Source organism: Acyrthosiphon pisum, chromosome A1 (genome assembly GCF_005508785.2).
Source record: "Acyrthosiphon pisum isolate AL4f chromosome A1, pea_aphid_22Mar2018_4r6ur, whole genome shotgun sequence".
Lineage (NCBI taxonomy): Eukaryota > Metazoa > Arthropoda > Insecta > Hemiptera > Aphididae > Acyrthosiphon > Acyrthosiphon pisum.
This window is the reverse complement of record NC_042494.1, coordinates 28999333-29021102: the sequence shown is the minus strand read 5'-3', so window position 1 is coordinate 29021102 and position 21770 is coordinate 28999333. Positions and strand designations below refer to the sequence as shown.

At 27.5% G+C, this 21770-nt stretch overlaps 3 protein-coding genes across 5 annotated transcripts in view; all 3 read left to right on the top strand.

Annotated features, from left to right (window-relative positions):
- The first annotated feature begins 69 nt into the window (after positions 1 to 69).
- LOC103307685 (zinc finger MYM-type protein 6-like) lies at positions 70 to 823 on the top strand. Its single transcript, XM_008188536.1, has 2 exons — positions 70 to 139; positions 285 to 823. Exons 1-2 carry the CDS (start codon positions 70 to 72, stop codon positions 821 to 823), a joined length of 609 nt encoding a protein of 202 aa, XP_008186758.1.
- A 39-nt stretch (positions 824 to 862) lies between these two features.
- LOC100570103 (zinc finger BED domain-containing protein 5-like) lies at positions 863 to 1789 on the top strand. The gene is made up of 2 exons (XM_008188537.1): positions 863 to 1106; positions 1299 to 1789. The coding sequence occupies exons 1-2, from the start codon at positions 863 to 865 to the stop codon at positions 1787 to 1789; spliced, it is 735 nt and encodes a 244-aa protein (XP_008186759.1).
- Positions 1790 to 10443: 8654 nt separating this feature from the next.
- LOC100164843 (protein MLP1) overlaps positions 10444 to 21770 on the top strand; it is a 50044-nt gene continuing 38717 nt past the window's right edge. The window contains exons 1-2 of one of the 3 annotated variants that reach the window (XM_029486895.1): positions 10444 to 10720; positions 20030 to 20231. In XM_029486895.1, the coding sequence (XP_029342755.1) occupies positions 20046 to 20231 (186 nt within the window). In that variant the 5' untranslated portion in view covers positions 10444 to 10720; positions 20030 to 20045. Of the gene's footprint in view, positions 10721 to 20029; positions 20236 to 21770 lie in introns of those variants that run through there. The other 2 variants (XM_001947781.5, XM_029486897.1) reach the window with 2 other exon arrangements.

The following is a 21770-nucleotide window of genomic DNA, read 5'->3' as shown; positions in this document are numbered from 1 at the left end:
GAGCGTACATTTTCTAACTTTATATCGTAATACTTTATTTTATTCGTGCTATTTTTTTCAATCATTAATATGGAAAAATTTCTTAATATTGAATCGAAACGTAAACAAAATGAAGACAACTGTAAAGAAGAAAATAAACGTAAGTTTAGAAAATATGATAATAATTACTTAGATTTTGGGTTTACTTACATTACAATAGATAACGAAGAACGTCCTAAGTGTATTATTTGTTTGAAAGTATAAGCTGCTGATAGTATTTTTTAACAAATTAAAACGTCATTTAGAGACTAATCATAGTACATTAAATAATAAATCACGTGATTATTTTGTAAGACAACTTGCAAAATTAGAAAAACAATCTTCTAGTTTCGTTAAACAGACAAGCGTTCCATCTAAATCTCTTTTGGCTTCATATAAAGTAGCATTTCGTATTGCACAATGCAAAAAACCTCATACGATTGCCGAAGAACTTATTTTACCATCAGCAATAGATATGGTTTCTACTTTGATAGGAGAATCTGTAGCAAACCAACTTAAAAATATAACTTTGTCTAATAATACTATTAGTCGGCGAATTCAAGATATCTCAGATAATATAAATGATCAGCTTATTGATAAATTAAGAAATAAAAATTTCGCGATTCAGCTTGATGAAGCAACCGATAATAATAAAGACGCATATTTAATATGTTATGTTTGGTTTATGGATGGAGTAGATATTATAGAAGAATTTTTATTTTGTAAATCTATATTAAGTGGTACTAAAGCTAAAGACCTATTTGATATCACTAATAATTTTATGGATCATAATAATATTAAATGAGAAAACTGTTTGGGCGTGTGTACAGATGGAGCTCGAGCTATGTCTAGTCAGTACGGTGGACTTCAGGCTTTAATTCGTCAAAAAGCTCCAGAAATGATATGGACTCATTGTCTTATTCATCGAGAGGCTTTAGCGTCACAATATATAAGTTGCTCTTTAAATTGTGTACTTGAAATAGTTATAAAAGTAGTCAACTATGTAAAAATAAGACCTGTTAAAGCAAGATTTTTTCAAAAACTGTGTGAAGAAATGGGTGCAGAACATACAACATTACTGTTTTACTGTAATTCTAGATGGCTATCAAAAGGTCATGTACTTTCAAGAGTATTCGAACTTAGACAAGAACTTTATTCTTATTTAATTGGAGAAGGTTATAATAATAGAAAAATGTTTGTTGGTAGTGATTTTGTAATAAAATTAGCCTATTTATGTGATATTTTTGAAAAACTTAACTCACTTAATATATCTTTACAAGGTAAAGAAACTCATATTCTGCAATTATACGATAAGATAGTGGCTTTTATTAAAAAAATCAATAGCTCATTGAGTTTAAAGACAATATTTTTAGAGCATCTGACGAATCTTGAAACTCATTTCATGAAATATTTCCCAGAAGAAATGAAACAGTACTATTGGATTAAAGACCCGTTCACTGAAAAGCCACCATCAAATTTCACAACTACAGAAGAGGAACAATTAATCGACATTTCATCCGATTCTTCACTACGAATGCAATTTTCTTCATATTCACTTTTAGGATTTTGGAACAGTATTAAAGCTTTACGTATATTAATACCATTTGCCACTTCGTATTTATGTGAAGCAGGATTTTCAGTTGTAGCCGTATTAAAATCAAAATATCGGTCCAAACTCAATGTGGAAAAAGAAATGCGTGTTGCAGTAACTACATTAATTCCTAATTTTGAAAAATTAATAAACGAAAAACAAGCACATTGTTCGCATTAAATTCAAAGGGTTCCGGTTCTTTTCGGTACGGTTACAGTCCCTGGTATATATAGCTTAAAATGAATCCAAAGATTTCGTTGTGTATAGTGAATAATAATTAACAATAAATATATTAATACCTGTAATTTTATTTTGCTTGTCTCCGTAAAGAAATTTAAAAAAAAATTGTGAGTACTACTGTATTTTTGACATTTTTAGTTTAGGCTTACGAGCAACGTTGCATTAAATTGATTAACCAATTCAAAGTTTTATACCTTATTTTAGTCATTTAAAATAATTTGCAAATTTTCGTGATTCCCACGAATTTTGTCAACATTTGAACTTTAAACACAACATGAAAAATAATATTAACTGTTTTAATGTATATGTTTGTAAAATGTACTTTGCAGATTATTTATGTTGTTACCAAAATAATATGATATAAATAATGTGAACCACGAGCGATGCTAGTGGCTTTCTAATAGTAATACATATAGTGCCATAGTGGCCTCTCATGGTCTAGGCTGACCCATCGACCACAGTACTAAAATCCTGGCGTACATCTTAACTTGTTGTAACTATTATACAGAAGGGGCGTGGTATGCACAATGTTCTTTTACCTTTATCCAATAATTATCATTATATTAAATATTTTACGTTTCTATTAATTGCTTACTGTAGTATAAGCTAAATGATTAGTATAATTATATACAATAATTAAGTTTCTCTGCTTATTATTGTTCATTGTATGTAAAATAGCAAATGGGTAGACAGTAGCCGCATCATGCATTCATGAAGCTTGTCTCGAAGTGTGGGTTTTTAAATATATAGTTACAGGTATCCACCTAAACGTACTCCACTCTAAAAGTTCCCATAATCAATAATATGTTATTACTTATTAGTGTACACTATACTATACTATACTTATAAGTTATAGACTATAGTTGATGTAAGCATAATATTGTGATAACATAAATCATGCGTCTAAACGAGTAATTTTATCATTTTGTTCGTTTAAAAACGTAATATTATGCAATACATATATAAATAAATTATTTGAATAAAAAAAATTAGTACAACATATATAATATTTACCTACCTATATACAAAGAAAACGTTTGTTATTTATATGTAAATAAGGCCGATAAGGATATTATATAAGCTTTAACGATAGGTATGTGCCATGTGGTGTAACAATAATACATTACCAGTATATGCATATGTCAAAGTAGAATAAAATAACCAATTTTTAACAAAATTGTATAACCTTTATATTAAATATCCATTGTGGCATGGTTAATGTTCACAACGAACAGATCTGTCATATAAATTACTATACAATGAAATCTGTCCAAAACAGACCCAAGAGAGCTTGCAAACTGTTTAGGTTGGAATTAATTTTGTTCCCGGGCATATTATAAACTACAAAGTGTCATTAAAAATTCAAGCAAACATTTGATACTTACTACTAGGGACGTCTCTAGATCCATTTACAGGGGGAGCGAATAAGGACGAAAACTAAAGGCTTGAATTCAGTTTTTGCAAATAGTTTTGAATTTTTTATTATAAAATATAGAATTATTTTTATAATTCGGTATGTTCTATGTATACATAAAAAATACATTGACATAATATACGTCTTACTAATGCATAACATAGCTAATACTAAGAATAATGTTATAATAATAATAATAATAATGTTCAGAATAATTAAATTTTATCTGTTATTTTTAATTTTATAGTGAATTATTAAAAAAACTATACTTTCCCCCATATTTATGCATGTTTTATATTTAATTTTGAAGAAAAATATGATTAATAACTTATAAGTATTTCAAAGCTTATAAACAATTTAGAATTTAAAATTTCCCATAACTTGTTTAATAAATTAAAATATAAAAAAAAAATCTTCAAAACCTAAATAATATCTTTAACTTTTAAAGATATTATTTATTAACAAATTACTCTAAAAATAACAGAATAAAATATTGATTATTTGATTCTTGTGAGCTATCCTATATTGTTTAATAACCTATATTTGTTTAAAAACGAAGTTATGAACACTTAGTAAACACCTACTTAACAATTTTAAAAATTAGAATTTGAATAAAAGTATTATTAAATGTAAAAATGGAAGTGAGCCTGTTTAAAAAATCATTGTATATTACATATTTTTATAAATTCTAGATAATATTATTTTACATTTTTTATTCATATATATTACATATTAGGTGCTCATATATTTGTATAAGATTATAATTATTAATTTTTGGCTTTTTTATTTCTTATATACATATCTTTCAATAGCGGAATAAATGATAATGATATGGCAAAGTTGCACGTAAATACTAAATTCGTTCTCAATCGCTTTACCGTATTTTTTGGGGTTTTTGTTGGGTCAGTGGTAAGTTTTTTGTTAATTTTAAGTGTTTTCAATCGTTCGGCCTAAAAGGTATTATAATACTATCTCAATTGTTCGACAGCCAAAAAATTACGTAAATTCCATAACATGATGGAGCCGTGTAAATTATATTTACATAAGTACAGAAAAACGACAAGTGACGGCGTGCCAAATTATACGATATCAGGTACCCCGTTGGTGTGTGTGGTATAACTGTAAAAGTGTCTAAAAGAGTTTAGTGAGAAGAACTGAGATTACAAATGAAACAGATGGAAAATGTCATAATATTGTGAGGTAGGTAATCAAAAAATAAAATGAACTAAAAAACTAAATGCAATTAAATGTTTTATTCTTTATTAATAGTTAATATTCCTCGTAAATATATATTAAACTCATCGATGGACGATGGTCAATATTATTATGAAATATGAATGATATTATGATTGTTACAGATGCAAGATTCAATTTGTATTAATGTAAACTAAAGTTTGATTCAAGTTAGTATTGTAATTAGTAGCATATTACCTTGATATGATGCTACACTGCTACAAGCATAATAATAATTAAAAAAATAATTTTAGGGACGAAGAGACTAATATAGGCAATTTTTTTTCCAACGGAGCTTAACATTCAGTGGCCTATCTACAACGCCGCGTAATTGGAATTTTACGGTTGAAACAGTTTAGTAATATCGAAATGTATTACTATTATTATACACATATTATATAATATATTTTGATAGCAGAAAAAATTTACTCCAGGCCATATTGGTCCTTTTTTTTTTTTTTCTATGTTTAACATACATTGTATATTATTATAGAAATTACCTAATTTTTGTAGTTTGACCGTAGTCACTAGTCTATGACAATTGATGATTATTATTTTTTAGTAATTTTCAGAGTCAATATTTTGGGCTGTACTTTAACACCCACACATACAAACATTTCTTTTTGAAAGAATAAAAATAAAAATATAATTATTTATTTATTTTTCGTTTGTAAATAAAAATCAATCTAATCGCGTATAATTTGTGTTAATATACCTACATTGTTATTACGAGTATATGAAAACAATTTTACAATTATTTTCCTATGAACTGATCGAAAACTAGTCCAGCTGACGGATATATCATATAAGTACCGTTGAACAGAAAAAGTATCTTAAAGTAAATCGGTTTATATCTAATGTAGTGACCGTTGCTAATGCGGCGGAAGATGAATGATGCAGTTAGGTACCAACGTAGCTTATAAAACCTATATTTATATATCGTATCACGTCATATATATTATATACACATTACTGGTACATATAAAACGAGAATGTTTTTCCTTTTTATATATATCATACACGAGTTTGGATATTTCAGTTAATGAACTTGGATTGCAGCTAACAACAATCAAATGGGATTCTAATGATTTCCCCCCCCCCTACTAGGTAGTTGTACTAATGTGACAGATATTTAGAAATTAATAATTATTAGTAACATTTGTCGATTAAAATTGTTTAGCGAATACTTTGAAATTGTGCGTAGAAAAATCTGCGTTTTTATGCTAAAATAATTTTTTTATATGCATTACAGATTATGATTAACCCAATAAAGATGTTGTTCGGAACACCAAAAAACAAATACTTAAGTAAAAACAAATGCAGTCTTGGGTTTATAAACATAAGTTTAGAATATCTTATATTTCCGTTGTGTCCGTCCGTCCATTAGTTACCAATTACCATTATATAAATATAGTTACTATAGATTGTTGATATTAATTTTTCCATTTTATACTAGTATTTGTAATTCAAAATAGAAAACAATAAAACGTTAAATGTAAACTAGAAATACATTTAACTGCAGACTTATTGATATAAATATTTTAATACTACAGTTGAATAAGTAAATAATTTTAATAAGGGTAAATTCAAAGTAAATTCATATAGGTATATGTACTAGCTAAAATATCAAAATATTAGTAGGTATTTAATACACCTACCTAGATTCATACTAACCAATATCAAAAAATAGATACTTAGTTACCAAATTTTATTTAAGTTGTATAATATGGAATTATAGTTTATTGCGTTACATATTAAAATACGTCTAGAAACCGGGAATTTAGCACGCTCCCCGAGTGTGATTTCCTAACTTGTTTATTGTTGTTTATACTTGTTTATTGATAAAATAATATAATTATTAGAATAGTATGTCTGATGACGAACCAATTACCAAACGTTAGTACGATTTTTTTTTTAGCATAGTATAGGTTTTATCGTAAATGCTTAACATCATCATATAAATATCGTATACCGTATACACCGTGTACAGGATTAAATAACTTTTGTTGTAATCATTAGGTATTTAAAAATTATTTTTTTTATATTTAATTGATAGTCACTTGTACTACACATATAATATAAAAAAAATTAATTTTTATTTTTTAATATTGAACATTATAATTTTAAATTTGCTTGAATTTTTTTTGATAAAATTCAAAATAGTTAATTTGTAAATCTGATTATAAAATCTATTTGAATAAGACATTTATTACACGGTGTATATTAATTAAGTACTTAGTACGACCGTGATTCACCGTATTTTATTACGTCACACACTGTAAAAATAATAAACATCTATAGAGTTTTTGCGGAGTCGTATAATGCTTATTATACAATTAATTGAGAATCGAAACAGTATTTTTACGAGGAAATGTGTACCTAATGATATAATATATTATATTATGATATTATGTGCGTAGGGAAATAAATGGCCGAGGCGCCTGCAAAAAAAAAATATTTGTATATATATAATAGGTAGGTATATTAAAATTACGTAATAATATGATTATCATCTTCGCTCATCGTTCATTATTGTAGACTAGTACTGCAGTAGTCAGATGCCTTCGTGGCTTCGTAAATGCATACAAATTAGTACATAACTAAATATTTCTGTATCGCGATATCTTAATATTATTTCTTATTAGTTATTTATACCTTAATAAAGTGTAATGATAATATTAATATTGAAACCAGAAACACTCATCCATGAGCGATGTCTCTCACGTGACATTTTTGATAGGTATCAACTAGATTCAAGTTGCTAGCAGAAATCATCCTCAAAGTTGATGATTGAAACATTTTTACTTCTCTAACATAAGAGTCATAATTATTGTAAAATTTAAAAAATTTTAAATTTTAAAATTCACTAGGCATAATATATAGGCTAGTATATGATGTATGTAACCCAAATGACAATTAAACAAAATATTAACCAAGTTTCTTTTAACCGAGTTAAGTTTTATTTTACCTCATTGAACAAAACATTCTTAACTATGCTGATTTAACTTTATCGCCGCGGCCTTAACTTTTAGATTCTGAGCGGTTCGATGAATGTATTGATTTTATAATGATATGTGTGTTTGTTTTTTTTTAATTTTTTTGTGTCTGTGTATACGATAAGTAGTCGAAATAATACTTTGATTTTCATTACCTTTTCCTGTGGAAAAGTGAATCTAATTGGTACAGTGAGAAGGTCAACATTTAAAATTCCAAGTGGTTTTTAAATACACCTCGAAAAACAAACAAAAATTAAGGAAAAACCGGGAATTTTTACGCAAAATCGATTTTGGTTTTTGGTATAACTCTTAAAAAAATTACGTAAATGCATACAGTTAGAATTTCCTATGTAACATAAGATTTCAAAAAATTTTAACTCAAAAATACAAAATTCCTCAAAAGTTTTTCTACTTTTAACGAAAAAAAAAAAAAATGTTCACCAGAAAAAGTATTAAATTTTTATGATCGTTTGAACTTAAAATTTTTACAACATTAGATAATAGATAAATATTCATTTAGACTTCTCATAGAACGATTTCCTTATTTGTTGTAATCCAATAACGAACAAACGTAGATTCTTGAAATTTACATCAAATGTTTATTTTATCATTTTCTATATTTGATAAAATTTTCAAAATATTTTGATTCGTTTTGAGGTTTTTACGGGGCCGTTCATTGTTTTATTATTGATTAATTCGTTTCAACAACAAATGTTCTTAGCGTAAGGAAATATTTCTTGATCAATTTTTAAATGTTAAATGTTTTACTATTTTATATAATTCTAAAGTTTTTGATATTATGTCTTATGCACAACCGTATTATCTTCATCATCCACACAATTGACAGATTACATTCGATCTTCAAACTCTTGCGGATCGATGCACAGCCGCACAGGTCGATTTAATTTACATAAACACTGCAATGTGGTGTTCATGCAACAACAAAAAATAATAGTTATTGTCGTGTCGGTGACCTCGAGCGCGCGTCGTCCGCGATCCCGTCGCGATCCCGGAGAACTTACTGGCGACTTACCGCCGTCCGCCGATCACCCCAAAAGTGCACTATCACGTACCTACCTCGACCCACGTCATCGTCTCGCCTTATCCGCTGCCCTGGGCCAAGGGGAGACTCTCTTAAATGTCAATAAAATGTTATTCGTTGGGCTAAAAATATTGAAAATTAACAAATTATTTATTAGTTAAAAAAAATTATAAAATGTTCAACTTTTATAATATTAAGGATTGATAATTTAAAACAATGATTCTCATAAATAGTTCATACTGTAGCAAATAAATCTAAAAAATATATAAATACAGTTATTTTTTATAGAAATCAGCGATCAGGTCAAATTTGTACGAATTATAATATATTAAAATGAAGAATAACGATTTTAGTTATTTTATTGTAATTTGAAAAATATTATTCGTGGGTTTATGAAACTTTTATAGTATAATTTATAGTATTATTAGATTTTATACACACAATGACATTTTCAAATGTAATTTTTTTAGTAAAAATGAATTTAACCTACTGTTGTACTAATACCTAATAGGTAGTAAAATAAATTACTTTAATCACAATAAAATCATCAAATATATTGCTTATTAATATTATGGGCTGACGCCTGACAGACCGTCTTCGCTCAGAATCGTTTTTCGTATACGATGATTTTATATCATTGAATTTCAATTTAACACCATCCATTACTGTAGTGACAAACTTGTAACCTATACTGTACAGCAGAGCGACTTTCACTTAGGTACCCGATATATTTTAAATTAAATTCTCTACGCTTATTGGAGGAAAATTCCCATTTACAATAATGTAACCTCTAAAATTATATTCCTATGGGGCCTATGGGTAATCCATGAAATCATCTACCGGCAGTGCATGAAATGAGAGGGTACGGGGTTAATTTAATAAATTATATTCTAATCAATATGTTATTTAAATATTCAGGTAGTCACATTTTTTTTAGGCTTTTGGCATCTCCCTTCTAATTTTTTCTCAATTCAAGCACTGCGTCCATCATCGGTGTATTATATTTAGCCATACATAAGTGAAAACTATAGCTGTAGTTTTGGTATACATAATATTAGATCGTGTTCAATGTACATAATATAAAATATTATGATCTAAATTCTGAGGTAATAATAATAACAATTATTTTATACTCACGCGGCACTCGCCATCATGACCACCGCAGATAATATATAATGTTACCTCCAGTCACCACCTCCACGAGTGTATTATGTTATATTATTATAGTCATCGTAAGTGCTGTGACCGTGACATACGGGGGTGGTGGGATGGCTATAATCGATAATTCAAGAGGGGGGCACTTATATTTAGGCTTGACGATGATTCTGGAACGGCCCCGTCGGTCCAGTCTCGATCTATTTTGGCCGCGATCGTAGTGCGTCTTATGATAGTAATAATAATAATAATAATAATATTTAAGTATTACGATCGTGATCGTAACAATAATATTTTTATTATTACTGTATATGCGGACGCGGCGGCGGCGGCGGACGTCTGTCGATGAGCTCGAGTCGGCGAGCGTGCGACACTCGTAGGTCTTATAATATAATATATTTGGTACGTATATAATATTATAATAAATACCTACATTTAAACGGGACTTTTACGAAGGACTTTTTTGCTGAGTCAAAAGGCCGCGTTGTTGTGCAGTATTATATTTTTTAGTTACAGACATTAATAATTATACCTACACCTACCTCCTACCCGCCTATTCGTTATTTTACAGATTGTTATTACTTATTATTTAATAGTAACGATTGTAACGAGTTGTGTATAATAATATAACGAGTTATTTTTTAAGAAGGTTTTTATGACGTTTTAATAATACTACATAACCGACGACGAGTATATTACGGTAGTATATTCGCGTAACGATGTCAGTGGCGGTGGCGTTCGAGTTTTCGCCGCATCGACCGCGTCGAGTTAAAAATAATAATAATATAATGATTATTAAATAACCACGCCGACTGAACTGCAAAAATATATTATAGTCTTTTGACTGGCCGGCCAGATCGGAGTCCGTAGTGGTGCCGTCGCGGTGTCCGTCCGCTGCAACGCGTCTGTAATAAATAATTGAATAATAATTAAATTCGCTTAAATACCGTAGGAAAAAAAACGCAAGAGGGACTCTCACCCTCGGTGCACGCATGCTGTTGACTTTTCGTCATCTTCGTCATAACTCGCAGGTACATCGATTATCTTTTTTATACGTCATATAATATCATCTATATACTGCACAAACGGCACGCGCATGTTATATCAATGCAACGGCCTAGTCGAAAGTACATTCTTAAAGCTTGAGAGTCAAATTGTATTCTTATAAGTTATTATAATTACCGTCAATCGTTGGGTGGTTTGAGTGAAGAATAATTTGTGTACAAGAAAAACGAATGAAATTTTTATTTTCTCTCATCATCATATTATCATTATTTGATATCGCCGCGAGTTTTTATTTATTATAATATGTCTATGACGTATTGTCGAGAAAAAATCATGCGGAATTTTATTGCGAGTTAATATTTTTCCAATGCCTAATAAATCTTTTAATATATTCAGTTTTCGACCAATCATCAATATTATTTAGAATAACATTTAACTGGATGAATTCATTTTTTTCAATTAACTCAGCTCAAACTATAGCGAGTTCAAATAAGGAAAGTTACTTAACCAGCCTTCCACAGTAGCATGATTATACAGTTTAATTAAATACTAATTAATATAAACAATTCTGTATGACTGTATGTCATTTATATTATAGCCTATAGGGTATTAAAATTGTATTTTATTGAAATATTTCATTTATGTGAAAAATAAAAATTAAAAAAAATTGTGTAATAAATTTATCTAAAAGTGTATGGTCATAAATGTACAACAAGGGAACATTTTTTAAAGTTGGTTTATCGTATCGAATACTAATAAATAATAGCCAGCAGGGATTCAATTGATGAGTGGTAAATTAACCGATGGTAAAATACTATTTATAGATACCTAATTTATAACCATTGACATATAAGTGATTCGTAAGCCTTGGTCAGTTTTAGTCAGCTTTAGTCATTCATTATCGATATTTTCTGTGTGTAATCAATAATTATTTCAAATCATCTACAACTTAAATACCTAATGCATTAAAAAAAAAAAAATATTTTTCAAAATACAGTTGAAATTTTTCAAATTCAGATCCTAAATTAATATATATAATATTAATATATATATTTTATTATAATATATTGTTCCCGATTTCATTTACCAGCTGTGTGATGACGATATTATTATTTTTGTATAGTTTGTCATGGTGAATGTTATGGTTATTAATTATTATTTTTTCCGATAAACTTTATTTAACTTTTTGTGTTTGGTTATTACTTATCATAAACATTATTTATCAAAACAAAGTATGAATTAGGTATGCACGTTTATTATAATTTAAGAAACAATGATTGAACATTTGAACATACCAATGGTTGTAGATACCAGGTAGGTGTTTAACTATTTTAACTAAAATGTTTTCTGTTGATAGCTCAGTCTCAAATTTAATGCGTAGGTATAGGTATAGTTGTTTGAGTTACTTTACATATAATATATTTATTATATAGGTGAAAAGAGGATTTTTATTTCGATATAAAGTTTAAGGTCGAACCACAATCCACCACGTCGTCTCAAACGTAATTTCTTAATTTGATAACAAAGTTCATAAATGTTTTTTATTTATATACTGTTAAAATAATTGTATTATGTTTATGTCTTCATATTTACTTATAGTGTTATTATAAATATAAGTTGTAAGTACACCTACCTAAGCAATATCATCTCTCAATATACTACAAAATTTGTATAGATCACATAAATATTTCAATCGTATAACGTTTACTTTATAATCAGTTCATCATTTATTTATGACAATAAAAACAATAAACCACATTATTATTTATTTTATAGTAGTTATTTGTTATTATACGATACTTACGGTAAAACTATTGTACAAGTAGCTTAAATTGTTTCTCAGGAAATGAAGTTATACAGTTAATTATAAGTTATGTTGTCTATATATAATGACTTTAAATTTTAAGCGTCTATATAGCTTACACATTTCATACAATTTTCAATTTAAAAACATTATTGTACGTTTTGCGTTAAAACAACTTTAGTCTTTACTATAGAAAATGTTTTTTAAACGTGATAATACCTACATCATACTGGTCTCTATAATTCAGTGCGACCCAACATTAAAAAGACAAGTATAAAAAATATTAAATTTTTTTAACTCATATACTTAAATTAGTTTTAAAAACGAAAATTTCGTCTTACCTACTAAACACTTAAATATTTAATTAACCTACAACGTTCCGGTCTCTTATAAATATGGTGTTATTATAATTATAATATAAGTGCCTACGTATTAGGTATGAAATATTTACATTAACAACACGATTACATAATACCACAAGTTTCTTAAAATAAAAAAAACTATTAGTTTTGAATAACAAATTTTTAGCATAATTTATTATTACCTTTCCCTTTTAGTATAAAATATTTAAAACTGAATACTTAAATATTACAATATGTATATAAGAGAATAATATTTCTATTATAACTTACAATATTTTTGAATAATATGCGTATTTTAATTCGTACATAGGTACCTTCAGATGAAACCCACTCAGGTAGTTGGGCCTAATATTTCCTTCAGTAGTTTGAAATTATTTAAAATAACTATTGCCATGATACGTACCTACACGGTTTCTTTAGTCATTAGACTTTTCAGTATGGTTAATGCTATATCAACAGAATACTAGTTTCTAAATAACATAATTTTTTGTTGTGTTTTTTCTCTATAAATTACAATAATTGATTATAACTTATAAGTAACCTATTATAATAAAATAAAACAAATAAATAGTAACCTACTTAATATAATGTAACTTTGAATCCGTTATTAAGTATACAGTTGTAACAATATGAATTTCTCTTAAACAAATAAAGTGCATTGTTATAGTTGTATTAATGTACCTACCTACAGAATAAATGCTTAACTGGCGTGTATATGGACGTTTTAAAAAATTGAGCTTGAATTATAAAAAAATTAATTTGTGTGACCCCGTGGTGCGATAAATCTATAAATGGTTTTCATTGAAACTATATGTTATGTGGGTACCTATTAGAGCGAGGTAAGAAAAATCTAATATTGCACGTTATTAAGTTTGTTGAAAATAGTAAACGTATCACGTTGAGTATTTTTTTACTGTCTGCTAGTCCGGACCATCCAATGTTAGGGTTCTTCAGTGATAAACATTAAACAACACACATCGGTTAAAAAAAAACAAAAATAGACACCGACGTAGCTGGCTCGTGTTCCGTTGACCTACACATACACGTGGCTATTCTGTGTGTAATGGACTAGTGTGTGTGTGTGTGTGTGTGTGTGTGTGTGTGTGTGTGTGTACGGATATAGTGCCTATATTATCTTAATTGTTTTTTTTTTTCGTGGGAAACATAGTTAGTCAAATAAGCCTCGTTTAGTTACCTATTTATTTTTTACAATACGCCATCTAAAAAATACAACCGCTACTAACCAACTTGCATGCGTTAGCACACACGTGAGCTCTTGAATATACTTGAGTTACATACTCAGTACTCACGTACAATAAATTACAGTTTACAACAATTTTATTATAAGTATAATATACGCATTCTTATTCATTTTTTTTTTACATAAATTGTTAATTGGTATTACAAATAGTTATAAATAATATCTAAAATTACCAAAAGTTCAACAATACATTTTATAAATTACTATTAAGTAAAATACAAAATATTGTATTAAAAAATTCATAGTATACCTACCTAAATATCATTATAAATTGATAATATAAACAGTAGGTAATTTATAAGTAAATAATTATACTATTATGTTAAAAGAAACAAAGCAAATAATATATTAATATTTAACAAATATGTTGGATTTTTTTTGATAGTGAATCATTTCATATAGTACTTTTATAGATATTTATATATATAATATTATTATAAGTCATAAAAAGACCAATTTAAAATATTGGTTTATAGTTTTCGTTAAAACTATGAAAAACTGCAGTTAAAAAAAATTGTTATAGAAATATAAATAAATGTCTTTTAATTAAAAAATCTGTAATATTTTTAAATAAAATGAATTTTGTTCAAAATCGTCTCGAAATTTAATTATTTAGTATATTGACAGGCTGCACTAATCAATGGCTCATCCTAATCGCTTATTCAATTGTTTTACATATATTAATTACTGTTCATCAAAATATGAAAATAAATAGTTCAGGATGGTGTATTTAAATATTACTTATTAAATATTATTAATGATTTGTTATCAAATAATTATTTATACAATTTATTAATGTATAATATAATATAATATCAATATTCTGATTTTTATTAAATCGAAATTATTATAGTACAATATGATAATATGTTTAAACTGTTGCCTAATTTATTATTTTAAAGGAGTTATAATACAGAATAAGTTTAAGTGAAATATTTTATAAGTACTTACTAATAAGACACAGTAACTTACATTCACAAATTAGCGTGGATAATTTATTCCTTTTTATAAAATTAAAGAACGATATATTTACTTTCAAAAAACAATACTGTATTAGTGCCGTACCTACATAAGTTAATAGCGCGTATTGATTGTAAATACAATTTTCAACAAAAAGTGACCATAAAAAATACAGATCTGGTAAAAAATAAGTATGTTATTCAAATCGTACGAAAAAATAGTTATAAAATATAATTTCACATTAAATATAAAAAGTACAGAGTTTTATGAATGCTGTTTTTAATGGTTTTTTTTTACAAAGTAGTTCAACTTCAAGTTCAATCTAGTGGTCTATTTTTTTTTTACTGGATCAAGCATTAATAAATAATAATACATGTACCTATGAAATGCTTTTACTATTCAAAAAATATATACTATGCACTTATTACATACATATTTTAAAAGTACACACCATTACATACTAGAATAACTAATATTATAATACTTTTCCGTATCTATACAAATCTTAAAATCCAATTTTGAATACATATTATTATACATGTACGCATTCATACGTGTTCATGACTCATGTACAGTAAATCGTGAACATACTATAAAATATACATTCGAATTTAAATTGGATAAATTTAAATTAAATCCTACCATTAAAAAGTGAATTTGTAAAACCATCTTGTATCCTTTAAAAGGTAAATTTATAAATTGTAAGCCAACTTGTGCATTATTGAAAATAAAACAGTCATGTAAATTTTCAAAAAAAATTAAATTAAATACGTATTACATTGAAAAGCAATTAAAAGAAATTAAAAATATAGACGAAAAAGGCAAGGACAATGTAAAATATATACTATGATAATAGTAAATAATTTGTATTATTATATTTTATTTCTATAATGCAATGGTTAATTGCACGATAAATGTATTTTTAAAACGTTTATATTTTGTGGGCGTTTATTGTTTCTATAGATAATTATTTAATTATAATAGTATTTTAAACTGAGTAAACATTAAGTGCAAGAATTTAAATTTAAACAACAAGTACGTAGGTATTATGAATTTATAATTTCATAATCTATTCTAAATATGTAGGCATTTATTATTTCTACGAATTATTTGCTGTTGTATTTTTTTTTAGTTTAACATGGTGCCCCCCACATCGTGAATATTATTGTTGTACTTGCTGTGAAAGTGTGAACAATATATTATTATACATACATTGTGATACAATATTTGTATTAATGTTAATATTTAAAGAATTACATTTTTTACGTAGGTACTTGTACAGTTGTACCTACTTGATATTGTGAAACACATCAACAATTTAAATTGTTAATTAATTACGTGATTGAAATATATTATTTTAAATTCTTGGTTCTTCTTATTAGTTTCTTGTTTCAATATTCAAACTCGCTTCGATAAAGTTTAATATTATATGAAAGTATGAGACACAATATTATGTTTTTTTGTTATTTTACTGTAACTATTAAGCACGATATTTTCTTGTAATTATTTTCTCATGGAAGTAATGGTGAAAGTATTGTATACCAAAATTATATATTGTACCAATTTTAAAATGTTATTTCATTATTTATAGAAAATAATTATTATTGTCAGTGCTTAAATTGAAAAATATGGTGCAACGATATAGAACTAATGTTTCTTTTGAGTGTATAAAGTTACCTCTATAGTTAGTAAAATTTATCAGAACATGCTAAATTGCTAAAATATCATTAAAGTTTCTGTGGGCGGACGGTGTTCTCTATTTTCCTCAATATAATTCAGTACAGCATGCATATTATCTAATCAGAATTATCGAACTTAAATTGCTTATGTTGTATTCCACATGTTAGTAAATTACTTCATAACTATGAAATTGTTCAGTTGTTGAATATTATTTTCAACTATGTAGAATATATCAGAAAGATAATATTAAATAATATTATCGTTATGGTACCTACTCTTTTTTTATATACATTTTGAATATATTTAAATATATGAGTATATATTATAAATTATAATTATAGTATATTTAATAAGGATTAAGTCGATTCTATACATGTCATATCTTTTCTATGACTATAGATATCAATATTACCTACATATATATATCAAACAATTTAAAACGTCAGCTTATTATTTATCAAATTTCGTAATGGTTTTCACTAAAACTGTGAGAAATGATTTAAAATGTAAATGCCAAAACGTACTCAATAAGATATAAGAATATTATTTTTTGACAAATTTTAAATAATATGTCTACCATTATCACAGGGTGTGAAAAATTGGATTTTTAATTATAAAACATTTTCCATTAAAAAAAAAAAACCTGCATTTTTGTTGTATTTTGTTATTTATCATGTTGTGTATTTACCACATATTATAGTCGTTTGATTATTTTACGCAGACAACCAATGCAATGAAATATGTAAATTGAGTGTTTTGGGGAGTAAGATTGTATTATTTTTTTAAGTAGGTATTATATTCCTAAATTACCTTGATTCAATAATAAAATTAAAATGTTGTAGTACCTATCTATATGTTTATTTCTAATAAATACAATATGTCGTTTGATTTGTCACCGTCATGCGAACTGCGAGTACATTGTACAGACAAACTATCATAATATAAAATACTGACACTAAACCATATTTTAATTTACCATGTGGCCTGCACCTGACCCCACACGACCACACTGGATCATATAAAGTTAGCATCGTATACCGCTAAAATATATCATTACATGTTTATTTTCCATCCCTTTGCCTCGACAACTTACTATAATAGGTGGAAATAGACCTATGTGGAAAAAAACATATAATATAATGCCCTGACATACGAGTTGTGGCTAAGGCTCGAACTCGCGCAGTAACACTACAATAATAGTATAATATTATATAATATATTTGTATGTACCTAGTTATTATGATATTGTACGGACGTATACTACTGTGTATGTGTTATGCTTGGAAAAGTATAAGATCTATGTAATAATATGTGTATGGTCAGCGGTGTGCTCGCCTACGTGGGAGGGCCGAGCGGTCGATGACAAAAATGAAATGTTATCGGGAGGGCTCACGATTTTAAAACCTCAAAAGAATGTTAATGCTCCGAAACGTTTATGGTCCGGTGCAATATTTTTTTATTTCTACCGCGGTGTCCATAAAAAAACACACACGCGAGCACACACAGACACACACGTTGCAACGGTGTGTGTGTGTAAGTCGGTGCACGGCGGGACAGTGTGAAAGATAGGACGGAACGTATAATAATGTATATAATGACTGTTTTATTTCGAACGCGCGGAAGAGACATTAACGCGTCTTGTCTATATAATATCGCCGCACCGCACGCCGGTTAACCCTCTCTGCAAAACTGCTCCGGTCCATCGCACAGTCAATTTAACGCAATGAATACGATGACCGTCTTATAATACTAATAATAATAATAATAATAATAATAATAATGATAATAATGATGACACCGGTCTATCGTACCTACCTGTATAACGTATTTAATAATACATATTATAGGTAGGTATATATCGTCGTCGGTCTCAACGGGTGTTGTGTTCTGCTGCTGCCGCGGCCGCTATCGATAGTTAATATTATGTCCTTGTGGCGCACGCCACCGACGAAGACGATTACCGTTCATCTAGTCGTCATAAAATACGACCAATTTAACAAATTTACACACATATGCACATAGTATTTTATTTTTTTTATTACCATTACTTTTTTTTTAAACCTGTAAATAAATGCTACGAATTCGTGTCGGTGTTTATTATTAGCGGTCATTTTCCTTGACAAAATAATGGCACTACTCTTGCGATTAAGTCTTTTTGATTTTATTATAAGACTTAAGTAGTATAAAGTACCTTCGTAACGTTCGTAGGTACATGTATTATATAGGTGCATATTTGATTGTTTTTACGTCGATCTGTTGATATAAATTACTTAGAATGTTTGCAAGCTAGCGTGTGGCTTAGAGTTTTTCCAATAATTGCATCAAAGGAACAATGATTACTCGTTAAAGATTGATAATATTACAGTTTTTAGCAACATTATGAATATTAGTTTTTCTTACTAAATTTTAAAATATATTATTGCAAAAACAATTTTAAATATATTTACCTATATCTAAAAATTATTAATAAATTCAAATATTGTAAAAATGAATAATTAAAAAAATTATAGGTAGGTACCTACCATCGACGATCGACTTTAATGAATATAATGTGATTATCATTTTGAAAAACTGTTATCGAATATGTATAGGAAATTTGTTACACTTTTTAAGTTGTCAAAATATAATTATTCTTTTAGTAATAGGTATCCATATATGTATATATATCCATATATGTATTATATTCTTCTCAAAACTGTTATCATCCCGGATAGACATGAAATCATTTGTGTGCTAGACAACAATCTAAAGCTTAAATATTTACTTGTTTTAAATCAACATATGTGTTATTACAATTCCGAGTGCATCTTGCAAACAATCTCTCGCAATAGTCTACCGATATTTTATTTTACTTTGAATTCTTAACCGCCCGAAGGTTTTCGTGCATTTGATTTTTTTTTCATTCGAACAGTCGATGAAACGTGTATTCTTCACGGTTCGCTAATCATTTTTAAATTACACACACAAAGCGCGGGGCGGTATGTACTCAGTTGGCTACCCATAAGCGAGTGAGACACTAAATCTCAAAAAAAGAAGTAATAATAATAATAATATTATTGGTTCACCAAACCTACTGATTCAAAATCCTTGAATTTCCGGTTAAAGACCTGACGATTTCTGGTTCAATAGACCCCGGTCTTTCTAGTGACAGACTGTCAAAAATTACGATTTAAATCCCGTAAAAATGTACAATAGGATTATTCTGTATATTATTATTGTGCATAAAATATTAGCATTATTATGACTATATCGTGAGATAATGTTATAGGCACGATAATAGCAGGATGTGGCCATATATACGGAAAACAGAGAGCGTTGCAGAGCTCAAGATGAAATTCACCGGTAACCAAAATGTCAAAAACGGCATTGGGGTTTCGGGTAAACCAACCAGGATACCGCAGACGAGCACATGTACCGTGGTGACAAAAAACGGGGCGAAACAGAAAATTCCGGTTGTAAACTCCAAAAAAGTAAGTACTTGTATACTAATATATTATTATTATTTTAATTTGAGTTGTAAAGTTACAAAGCAATACTAGATTTTATTCCAATTCAAATCAATTATTCTACAATAATACTGTATATACATTATACAAATAATACTTAATTAATAATACATTAATACCATACTTTATTATATAATAGATAATTAATATTAATTAGAATATAAAAAGAATACATAATTATTATATCATAATTGAGAAAAAGCATGGGAATTTCAATATTAACAAAGTAATTATTATCATAATAAAAGATTTTTAAACTATACTTTATTATTTTCTCTTGGAAGAGTCCAATAAAATAAATTTAAACATAAAACAGTATAATATTTGGTAAAAGAAAATTATTAAATAATTATTGCATAATATATTATTAGGTAGGTGTATATTATATATAGGTACAATAGGTACATATGTTTTTAAATAATCTATGTTCACATCTAGAAAATTATGGAAATCTATAGTACCTATTTGTGATTCGTAAAAAATGCCTTAATGATATTTTTAGTTAGTGTTACGATATATTTTAATCATATTATGAGCAAACAATTTCTTTCATAGTATTATATAATAATTAGGTTATATCTATAACAAAGACATTTGTAAAATGCATAATGCATGTTATAGTCTTATCATGATACTGAAATAATAATAATAATAATAATAATAGTGATTAAAAAAAACACACTATTATGTTACATATTGGATATAAAAAAAATTATAATCCATAAGTATATAATAACCTAATACTCGAATAAACTTCGTTTCTGTTGATAAATATATTTTCAAATGTTCTTATATTATATTATTTTCTATTAAGATATTATATTCTGTTTCTATAATTTGAACTTGTACAGTTTCTCCATAGACATCACCACATCGGTTTTCTATAATCATATTTTCGTTGTAACAAAGATAATCGGGGGCATAATGCAGTATCAATTTTATTGGCATTAAAAATATTTTACAATATTTGATCACGAAAAACAAGAGGCGCACTGGCGGCCATCGACCGGTTGTAACACAGTGACCGGTTCTATCTGGTTTTAATGGTACATACACATACAGATCCAAGACAAGATACGCCGTACATAATATATATATACATACGCATATGAGCGTATTCGTGTTATTCCGTTTACTTCCGGTTCCAATTCCCATTTCGTCAGTAAAAGACAAAAAAAAGCAAAATACAAGATTCTGAATGCTAAGCACATCGTATATAAACGGACGGAATTCTACATTTAAAACGCATATTCATTTGAATATATGGTAACCGTATTGTCAAACTAATCGAAAAATAATAATTTAGACATCATGCAGATAAATAGGTACGAGACCCATGTATCATCGTTACTGTGGTCATTATTGTTCATAAAATACATATTATTACACTATATAGTCACAAAATACCAACTATAGATGGTAATAATACATTAATACATTAATTTCTATTATTTATTTTATTTTTTATTAAAATAGTGGTGAAGTATCACAACTATTTTGATT

Bases quoted from the DNA above. Each gene is read 5' to 3' on its own strand.
- LOC103307685 (XM_008188536.1), top strand. From the start codon at position 70: ATGGAAAAATTTCTTAATATTGAATCGAAACGTAAACAAAATGAAGAC. The intron at 140-284 runs GTAAGTTTAGAA...AACGTCATTTAG, and splicing joins CTGTAAAGAAGAAAATAAAC to AGACTAATCATAGTACATTA.
- LOC100570103 (XM_008188537.1), top strand. From the start codon at position 863: ATGTCTAGTCAGTACGGTGGACTTCAGGCTTTAATTCGTCAAAAAGCT. The intron at 1,107-1,298 runs GTAATTCTAGAT...TATCTTTACAAG, and splicing joins TACAACATTACTGTTTTACT to GTAAAGAAACTCATATTCTG.